General features: G+C 34.9%; 1 protein-coding gene across 1 annotated transcript; it reads left to right on the top strand.

The window, feature by feature from the left end:
* The first annotated feature begins 1,601 nt into the window (after positions 1-1,601).
* Positions 1,602-9,297, top strand: LOC113040440 (GTPase IMAP family member 7-like). Its single transcript, XM_026198787.1, has 5 exons — positions 1,602-1,639; positions 2,171-2,245; positions 5,700-5,765; positions 5,911-7,275; positions 8,891-9,297. Exons 3-5 carry the CDS (start codon positions 5,708-5,710, stop codon positions 9,043-9,045), a joined length of 1,578 nt encoding a protein of 525 aa, XP_026054572.1. The 5' UTR covers positions 1,602-1,639; positions 2,171-2,245; positions 5,700-5,707; the 3' UTR covers positions 9,046-9,297.
* The last annotated feature ends 2,000 nt before the right edge of the window (positions 9,298-11,297 follow it).

Below are 11,297 nucleotides of genomic sequence, written 5' to 3'. Positions count from 1 at the left end.
AAAAAACGTTCTTGAATACTTCTGCACATACTGTAGTAAACACAAAGTAAGAATACAGAAAATTCTGTGCTTGTGCTAGATCCTGTTATTCAACATTTGAGTAAAATGAGTCAAGCTCATTTGAGCACTACCCTCGGGCAGAGTTTCACAAAGACAAACCTCTCCCAGAAGCGCGTCTGCATTCAGCGATTAGAATGTGACATTTATTCAGATTAATCACAAGACCCCATATAAATTCTATGAGTTTGAATATTCTCATTCTGTTCATCAGAACAACTAAAGTAGACATCGTCCGTGATTAAATTCTGGATTAAAGAAATTCAATAAATGGATTTAAACATGTCAATATATATATATATATATATATATATATATATATATATATATATATATATATATATATATATATATATATATATATATATATGTGAGTTAATTTTTATATTTAAATGAACTGTCTTTTTAAAATGGACACATTTTTCTTTATTGCATTTAGTTAACAGTCAAATCCAGAGCTAAACGGTTTAGACAATCTGAGAAAGAACTACTACTAATAAATACTGTAATAATAAATATAATATCTAAGCATACATTGTGTTTGTTCTTTGACCATATAGGCACTGAAAAACAACCTCATCATGAATGTTTAAGAATAGTGATCCATTGTGTAAATAATGTTTAACATTTGAACACCTTATTCAAAACTGTTTCTCACATTTTACAACTATTACATACAATGAAACCCAAATGTTTTTTTTTTCAGCCAAACTTTGTTCTCCTGTCGCTTTCCGAGATTAATCAATCAAGCAAAACAGCTTACAGATGATTTATCATATTACACAATCTGCATTGTTTTGACACTGCTGCAGTGATTCAGTGCTTAATATAGACACTTCGTTACCTGTTCAAAATAATCAGTTAAAAGCCAGCGATTTGAGGAGCATGCGCTGATATTTCAGTTCGTTAGTTTGCGCAACAACAAGAGAACTAATGATTATTCACGTAAACTCCACCCACGGGAACAGTTTTTACCGAATATTACTCAACAGGTGTGCAGATCAGCTCTCTATCAGAGATTTTCTTTCGATATGTTCAGGTGTAAAAATGGCGTCAGGTAAGAAACTATTTGGATCCGAATAAATGCAGCCACGTTTCATTGATTTATTATGTATATATGAAATATTAGCAAACATAGAGTTGTTTACTTCATTTAGTTTATTGAATGATATTTCACTTCAGTCTTATATTTATGTTTAATCCATTGGACACCAGGAAGTAACTAAACTTCTGCGTGAGGTTTCTTTTATTATCATTGCCCATGATATTAATATTAATATTTTGTGTAGGCTATAGATCATGAGTTGAAGTGAAATTTGTAGATGTTCTGAAGTTAAGGAAAATAATAATGTCACCAATCAAATGATTGTTGATCTCAATGATCTCTGATCAGCAGCACACTGTTCTGAACTCAGTTAGTTGGTAAATGCAAACAGTGTGAAGTCAAAGCTTTGTAGTGCATGCAGGCTTTAATAAATAATTTATAATGGATAAACCATCTGTTCTCTTTCTCTGTATGTCTGTGATTTGTCTTCTCTAGCATCAGCAGACAGACACAGTCCAGATCTGGATCGTCCTAAGAGTAAGTAAATGAATTCTGAAATACACTTGTCTGTGAAACCGGGCCTTTGTGTTGTAACTGTAAAAGTAGAGGTTACCCTAAAATGAAAATAATGATTAGTCCCAATATGTTGAGATTTACTAAAAAAAAAAAAAAAAAAAAAAAAACCTATGATTGTGAATTACTCACATATGTGCAGCTTTACCAAAACAGTTAAATTGATCAAGTTAATGTCTCGCTTTATTTGACAGAGAATGTGATGTTGGACAGTGGTTAACTGTTTGATGAGAAAGACCCCCATATTTTTACATGTATAGTTAGACCAACTTCTGCTGTGTAAGAAAATATTAGGCATCATAACATAAACTAAAGCCTCCATAAAACCACCACAAAACATGTCCATACAGATCTGGGTCTACAGGTTTTTCTGGTTATTTTTTTTTAAACATTACTTCTTGTCTTGTGTTAAATCTGCTAATTCTAGGATTTTTTAAATGTTTATATTGTTCACTGATGATTGTGCTGTGCTTTTTTATTGATTTTTCTTTTCAGTTAGTGATGTTCTGCTGGGAAAGAATCAGGAATCTGACCTTAGTGAGAACACAAAAACAGGAAGTGATGGAGGAGGTTTGTTACTCATTATTTTTCATAATAAAGCAATAAGAGTATGATCATGAACTATTTTTTCCTTCAAGAGACAGAAAAAGACAGGGAGAAAAATGAGGGTCACTTTGTGACTCCATGAGATTTTTACAAATCTCTTTTGTTTTGGTTTTAAAATAATTTCTGTGATCAATTGTCGTTTAATTAATCAAATGACAGGATGTGCAAATGGCACTCAAAAAGCCAGCTTCCTCAGCCAAAATAAAAGGGTTTTTAGTCTAAAAGGCTAGTAGCAGGATTGTCAAATAAATAAATGTGATTATCATTTGATAAAATGAAGAGTGTGCGCTGTAGTTAGGCTACTTTTTGGATAATTTTACTTTGTCGGCTGTTTCATATCCTGTTTAACGCGCCTTTTATCATGACATTACTATCATTTAAAATATAATGATCCCAAATGTAACTGCGGCTTGTGGGGCTGTGTTGTACAGTCAGAGAACCAGAACCAGGGCTGTGGCAAGGTACAATTGAGGTGAGGTACAATTGATCTCCTGACTCATTGCGGCCTACCCCTGATTTGGCAGAGAACAGTCCCTGTTAAATCCTGTTGAATCGTGCTACCTTCTCTCCACTGAACATCCTCTGTGTCCTGCTCCGTCATCGACACACTGTTTGGGCCACCGGAATTTCTGGTTTCCTCCGTGAAAAAGTCAAGTTCAGCTCCATCGACTCCCAGGTCTGGGACAGGAACTTCCTGAGGTGGCCAAACTTCTGAGTCTTTAAACACCCAGCTGTCCTCCAGGAGTTGCCAAGAATGGTATGGTTTGAGCATGTCATGTTGAACGACTTTTACTTTGGTCCTAAGGTTTCTCTGGATCCGGTACATTAAGTCATCCAGATCCTTATGTATCTGGTGCATGACATCTTTCCGGAAAACTCGCAGCAGGATAATATGACTGTAAAACTCAGGGCCCTCATTTAGGTAGTAACATCGTAACAGAATGCCATCCTTTAGGTACAGTCTTTGCCACTGACTCCAACAGGCTTTCATTGCCAGCCTGTAGAGTGACACATCTTCTCAAGAGGGTCGTTCCATGCTTTCCTTCATCCACCTTTTGATGGAAGTGATATCAGAATCCGCTGCTTGGGCAGTACTCAGTTCTTCAGTAGTCCACCCAGAGAATGAAGAAGTACAGGCAATGATGGCAGATTGTACTAACCCCACAAGACTCCGTGGTAACAGCTGCAAGTTCATTATTTATAGGTTTGTTGTCACACTGGACTGCCTGGTGACAGAGCTGAGAGCTAATCAAGATGAGATTCTTAAGGTTGCTTGGGAAAGTTGATCGGCATGGCCTTGGGGAAAGCACATCAGCATTTTTTTATGACAGCGCCCAGGGTGATGAACAACTTTGAAGTCATACTCCCCAAGCTTCTCGAGCCACATCCCTCCGGTTCTCTCATTCTTATTAGCCTCTGTAGGCTATTATGGTCTGTGCGTACAGTGAAGGATCTGCCCAGCAGATACTGATGGAAATGTGTTGTGAACTCCACTACCGCTAAAAGTTCTCCCAGTGTGGTGCAGTAATTCTGTTCAGTTGGCGTCAGTGTTAACGAAGATGACATTTTTTGTGATGAAGATGATACGTTGACGGAGATAAAACTAATATCTGATGATGAAAACTATGACGAAATATATGCTGTGTCTTCTTTAACAAAATGAGACGGGACTATAATGTTATCCGAGGTCCACCGAACATTCAAAATACATCCTATAGGCTACTGTCTTGTCCTTGAAAATGTGTGTCCATCATTGGATTGCAATCGGATAAGAGGCATTCGCATATCTAGTCTCAGTATGGGAGCCGCAGTCAATGGATAGACTACCAAAAAGCGAACTAGCGATCTGAAACAATGGCCTTAGCACCCGAAAGGGTAGGAATGATGTGACCAGATGTCCTGTTTTTCCCGGGAGTTACCATTTGTTTTTGCTTAACTTAAAGTTAGTGAAGGTGGGTAGGCGGAATTGCGCTAATAGTGTTTTAGCAATAGCGATCAGTTGACAGTGCTCAAATACACATACAGAAGTACAAATGTCTATCGTGTAGCGTATCTCACGTAAATAACAAAATGAAAATTGTCATTTATTCATGTTGTTCCAAATTCAATCCTTGATTCAAATTTATCATAAGCTTAATTGATTTGGTCTAAAGAGAGAAAAATTAATGACTATTTTTGTTTGAAGACTACATAAAAAAATATGTTGTTAACTGCAGCTTGACTAAAAGTAATGACTACAAGTATCAACTAAAACTATATAAGACTCAAATGACTAAAATGTGACTAAGACTATTAAGCATTTACGTGTCAAGCTAAAGACTAAGACTAAATCAAAAATTACTGTCAAAATTAACACGGGTTGGCATCAGGCTCCGACGTCCATTTTCTAGTAGGTGCTCCTCTCCTTGTTGCGGTTGAGACAGCACATCCCTGATTCTGAAGTTACTGGCATCTGTTTCCAGAATAAAATAATCTTTGATTGCACAGAATGTGCATCCTGTGTGCAGAATGATGAGCTTGAAACAACATGGAGTCACAGTTTCTTAAAAAGAAAATAACTTATAGTCATTTTTGGATTAATGCTTACTGGAGACGCAAACCGGTTCAAACGATTCAGTATGATCTGGTGAACTGGTTCATCGGGTTCACTAAGAAGAATCGGTTATATCAAACGATTCGTTTGACAGAGAGCCGTAGCGAAAAGAAGAGTTTATGTAACTGAGCTTTTACGGGTTTGAAACAACATGGGGGTAAGTGATTAATGACAAAAATGTACTTTTTGGGGTGGAGTATCCCTTTAAAGCAGCTACTCCTTTTTCCTCTCTCCCGCAACACAAGGGAAGAACCAATGTATCAGCCAACGATATTTATCAGATGATTTTTCCTCAATTAACAACCATCGGCATATCGGGTATATAAGGAAAAAGGGCGATATAACAAACCAATGGTTTATTAATTAACTATGATTTATTTCCTCTGTGGAAAACAAACAGAGATATATTTCAGATACCAAATATATACCAAATCTTTAATTGTAGCTTTTTAAATCATTATACATGAGAGAACTTCTTTGTTTGCATATAGCTGGAAGCCTAGCACACTCAACAACATAGAAAGAGCAGAAGAGCAATGAGAAACTGGGCATGAACTAATTGGATCTAGCATGTTATCATGACTGGTCAGGTTTTAATATACGGAAAAAAAAGAGATTTGAGAGCATGAGGCAAGATTTTTGTTTTCTTAGTCTCTTTACTAATGAAGACAAAGTAGAATTAGAGAAGATCCAGATAATATTTACCACATTAATAATGTGCTACACTATGATCCGCATGATTGGTCCAAACACACAAGTGTCTGTGTTGCTGGAGAAATTGGAGCAGATTATTTAGTCAAACAGTGTTTATTTGTTTCTCCACAGAGACATCGATGGAGACACAGATGGAGAAACTGATGAACTCATTAAAGATGTGGCTTCAGTCACAAGGTAATGACCGTAAAATCTGCATTAATTAAACACACTTTTCATGATTGCTGAAGTCTACACACATTTGTGAGACAAAACAGTAAAATTAAATGCAGAGAAACAACATGATTATCACATAATGTTTCTCCATGTTGTATATCTTTAGATTCAAGAGAAAGAGAAGATGAAGTGAGGATTGTTCTTCTGGGAAAAACTGGAGTTGGGAAGAGTTCAACTGGAAACACCATCTTAGGAAGAGAAGTTTTCATATCAGACTTTTCTGAAGAATCTGTTACTAAAGAGTGTCAGAGAGAAACATCTGAAATCAATGGCAGACACATTACTATGATCGACACTCCAGGACTGTTTGATACTGAACTCAGTAATGAAGAAATCCAGAGAGAAATCAGCAACTGTATCTCTATGATCCTGCCTGGACCACATGTGTTTCTCTTACTGATACCACTCGGACGATTCACTGAAGAAGAAGCAACATCAGTAAAGATCATTCAAGAGATGTTTGGTGAAAACTCATTAAAGTACACCATAGTGCTCTTCACCAGAGGAGATGATCTGAATGAAAAAACTATTGAACAGTATCTGGCAGATCCTGGATCTGGCCTTAAAAACCTGATTGATGAGTGTGGAAACAGATTCCATGTGTTCAATAATAAAGAGACTAGAGACCAAACACAGGTGACTGAACTACTCCAGAAGATAGACAACATGGTGAAAGAGAACGGAGGGAGTTACTACTCATGTAAGATGTTCAGAGAGATGGAGAGAGAAATACAGAAGAATATACTGATGGAGAGCGTCAGGGAAAGAGAAGAAGAGATGAAGATGATCATGGAGAAAGAAAGACAGAATTATGAGAGAGAGAAAAAGAGAAAAGAAGAAGAACTTAGAGAGAGAGAAGAACAATATAAAAGAGAGATTAAAGAAAGAGAGGAACAAAAAAGAAAGATTCGAGAGGAGCTGAAGAGAGAACGAGAGGAATGGGAGAAACAAATACAACAGGAAAGACAAAGAAGAGAAGAAGAGGAAGAGAAATGGAGAAATATAGTTAAGGAAACACGTGATGAATATGATCAGAAACTTAAACTAGAGAGAGAGAGAAGTGAGAGAAAGGAAGAAGAACTTCAGTTCAAACACGAAGAAGAGAAAGAGAGAATGAAGATAGAGATGGAGAAAAAAACACAGAATTATGAGAAAGAGAAAAAGAGAATAGAAGAAGAATTTAGAGAGAGAGAAGAACAATATAAAAGAGAGATTAAAGACATAGAGGAACGAGACAGAAAGATACGAGAGGAGCTAAAGAGAGAACGAGAGGAATGGGAGAAACAGAAACAACAGGAACGACAAAAAGAAGAGGCATTTAGAGAGAGAGAAGAACAATATAAAAGAGAGATTAAAGAAAGAAAGGAACAAGAGAGAAAGATACGTGAGGAGATGGAGAGACAACAAGAGGAATGGGAGAAACAGAAACAACAGGAACGAAAAAGAAGAGAAGAAGAGGAGAAAGAAAGAGGTAGATTCTTTTAACTTTATACAGAAACTCATTTGAACTTTATACAGAACTTTATACAGAGGCTCAGCACACTAACTGTAAGTCAAAACAATAACCAACTCATTTTGACAACAATGTCAAACAGTGTAAACAATGCTTTTATTGCACTATAGGTTTTTTCAGGAGTTTATGTGGTTGAAAGAATAATTAAGGAGTTATAATTAATAATAATTTGAATGTATCTGATTCAAAGTTATGTTTCTAATAATTTGGTAAAGCATAAAGATTCACCATTTGTCCTTTCTGAGCTTTGTATCTGAAAACAGAAGATGAAAATAGTAAAAAAAAAAAAAAAAAAAACTAATTATCGGCAGAAAAATATTTACATTTATTCATTTAGCAGATGCTTTTATTCAAAGCGACTTACAGATGAAGACAGTGGAAGCAATTAAAAACAACAAAAAGAGCAATGATATATAAGTGCTACAACAAGTCTCAGTTAGCTTAACACAGTACACGTAGCATGGGATTTAAAATAATATAATAAATAAAAAGAAAACAGATAGAATAGAAAAAGAATAGAGCAAGCTAGTGTTAGAGTTTTTTTTTTGCTTTTGTTATTTATATAATAAACGAAAATAAACTTTGTGTTTTAGTCAATTCTTGAAGATGGCTAAGGACTAAGCTGCTCGGATTGAGTTGGGCAGGTCATTCCACCAGGAGGAAAAAGTTAATGAAAAAGTCCATAAAAGTGACTTTGTGCTTCTTGAATGTTATAATAAAATTATTGCTTTTATCTCTGAAGGAAAGAATTGAAAAAAATATTAAAGTGCTTTTATAGTGTTTTTTTGCCAATAGACATTAGAAGGAAAAAGAAAGGGACATCTACTTTATATTTTAAAGCATTTGTTTGAAAAAAAAAAAGAAAAGAAAAAGATGCTAGGATTTGGGAAGGAAAACAAGAGATTCTTCTTGCATTCCAGTGAATTATTCATGAGATCTAGTATTTAACTATTGTAAAGTAAATTGGCTGAAGAGACCATAAGTGTTCAGTATATGCTGTCTTTCTCACATTGTTACAGTTTAATACAAAGGAAAAGGAGTGAATAATTCAGGAGCCAAACAAAAAACATTACGGTAGATAGAAAAGTGGTCATGCTATATTGTTGTCAAATTAAATGTCACATTAATGGTGACTTAATTATACCCCTGTTTGCAAGATATAAAATAAATTATTTGATGTCCCCAGAGTTTGTATGTGAAGTTTTAGCTCAAAATACCCCACAGATAATTTTTATATCTTGTTGAATTTTATACAGTATCACAGTTTGTCAATCTAAAATGGTAATTGTGCATTAACTTGTCCATAAAGTCTGTCGTCAAAGTATTTCTGTATTATTGTCTTACTCGACTGTGTCCCCAAGCAGCTGGTATCCACCTCCGAAAGTAATTGTGTTCTCTGCTTGACTCTGAGGCCACGTAACTTGTCATATATGAAAATTATTATATTAAGTGGTTTCTCCTACATTTCTTGGTGATATTTAGTGCCAGTGTACCAGGAAGTGACTGTTTTGTTATCTTTGACTCGTTGGATGGAAATGGTGCTTTATTCACATATGTTTTATCCCTGCTGCAGATGAAGCCTTTCAGTATGTGACTGGAATTGTGGGTAAAAACCCGTTACTCCTGAGAGAGCTGGATCTCACTGGACGTAAACTAGGAGACACAGGAGTGAATCAGATCGCTGCTCTACTGCAGGATAAACACTGTACACTCCACACACTGATGTGAGTATTGTTCTCAGTTATTATAATGTATTTACAGTATATTAAGGAAATTAGGTGAATCATACAGCTGCAAAAGTAAAAGCAGATAAGTATATATTTAAAGTTAAAAAGCAGACACTCTAAAATATTTTTTAATGTTTCAAATAAAGGATCTCAGATGTGTGTATCTTCTAAATTCTGCTGATGATACTATATTACTGCTCTAATATAACATTTATAATTTCAGCTCCAACTAACTAGAAAATAATTTTCTTTCTGCGTAGTACTCTTTCTATTTCCCCTGATTTGTGAGTGTGTATATATATATATATATATATATATATAAAAAAATAAACATTTTAATCAAATTATTTACATGATGTGGTGATTAATTAATCTAATTAATCGCACATCAAATTTTGAGAAATTAATCTGAAAAGATAATTTAAAGTCGTTGTGCAAAGCGTCAAACAGAGATAAAAAAGTAGGTTCAGTAAGAAATATTTTGTTTGAAAAATGTATTACATATACTCTTTTGGACCTATAAATTATCTATAACTTAATTAATTTTCTTCATTTTATTATTATTACTATGAAAATAATTACTATTTAAAATTATTGTCTTCAAATCCAATGGGACTATGGCCAATGGTTCAAAGTGACAAATGGTTCACCAAATTCGTTCAAAACGTGAATTAAGAAATGAAATTCCTCTGTGGGTTGCTCGTCGATGAACGGTTCTGATTTGTCTTTATCTTCTGGTTGGCAAAACTGAGCAAAACAGACAACATTGTGTCTAAAATAACACAATATTAACTTCTTAATGAACTGTTGTATAAGATGAGTATCACATTTGCACTCGTGTAATATTGCACTTAGCCTACGGCTCGTGTGATATTTCTTAACTATGAGATGTAAATATGAGACACAATCTCAAACAGGCATTTTGCCCCATATCTTGAATTTTAGGGATATTCTCTAGGCTCCATCATGCAGTAAGTTGTTGTCTGATCATGCGACTGTTTGAAATGTAAGATGATCCACATAGGTCTGGGGCGGGGAAAGTGTGTTAAATTGCGTTAATAATTTTAACACATTATTTTTCTCCATAATTAATCTAATTAGCACATTAAATTAGCCCTAATATATATATATATATATATATATATATATATATATATATATATATACAGAGGGGACAGCTGTGGCCTAATGGTTAGAGAGTTGGACTTGTAACCCGAAGGTCGCATGTTCAAGTCTCATTGCTGTCAGGAGTTGTAGGAGGAGGGAGTGAATAAACAGTGCTTTCTTCCACCCTCAATACCCATGGCTGAAGTGCCCTTGAGCAAGGCACTGAACCCACAGTTGCTCCCCGGGGGCTGGATCTATAGCTGCCCACTGCTCCGGGTGTGTGATCACAGTGTGTTCACTTCTTCACTGCTGTGTGTGTGCACTTGGATGGGCTAAATGCAGAGCACCAATTCCAAGTCACGACTTTCACTTTATATATATATATATATATATATATAATTTTTTTTATTAGTGCTGGGCACCGATTCAAATGTTTAATCGCAATTAATTGCATGATTGTCTGTGATTAATCGCATTGTGCACAGAATTCCCTAATGCATTCAAGAGTAGTGTAATGTGCACTTTTTTCATTTAAATTCCTGCTATATGCACAAAAGTGCAATAACATTTGGTTTGCTAACACTTCAAAAAAATAAGGTGCTTTTTTTACAGCATTATTCATCTTACATAGTATCAGTTAAAATATTTTTTGTAAATCTCAACTTATAACATTAATGTCATCAAATTAAATATAAAACAAGGTATTTGCCGCTGCCAATACTTAATATATTATGTTGATTAAACATGCACAAAAGTTTGTACAACTAATAGACCTTTAAGTTGAGCAAACTCAAAAATCTGCTGAAGTTTGTTGCCTTAAAATTTTAAGTTTGCCCAACTTATGCTTGAGGCTACCAGCTTCAACAGATTTTTGAGTTTACTCAACTTAAAGGTCAATTAGTTGTTTACAAAACCTGATAGTTGAAGTTGCTTTAAAAAAAAAGTTCAAAAAACTTCAAAAAGGTTTTTGAGCTCTCAACTTTTTTTTGTTTTGTTTTTTACAGTGCAGCTTCAGAACTTTAGGTTTTAGTCAAGCAGTTTAAAGTTCAGCACAAAACTGCCAATCCAATATGAGTGATTTAATTTGTTAAACGCTACTCAGTATAACATTGGTCTTCAAAAAAAATATTTAAATGGACAGAATCA

Source organism: Carassius auratus, chromosome 22 (assembly GCF_003368295.1).
Source record: "Carassius auratus strain Wakin chromosome 22, ASM336829v1, whole genome shotgun sequence".
NCBI classification, from domain to species: Eukaryota; Metazoa; Chordata; class Actinopteri; order Cypriniformes; family Cyprinidae; genus Carassius; species Carassius auratus.
Note: the sequence above shows the minus strand (reverse complement) of the source record. Positions and strands in the feature narration are given on the sequence as shown.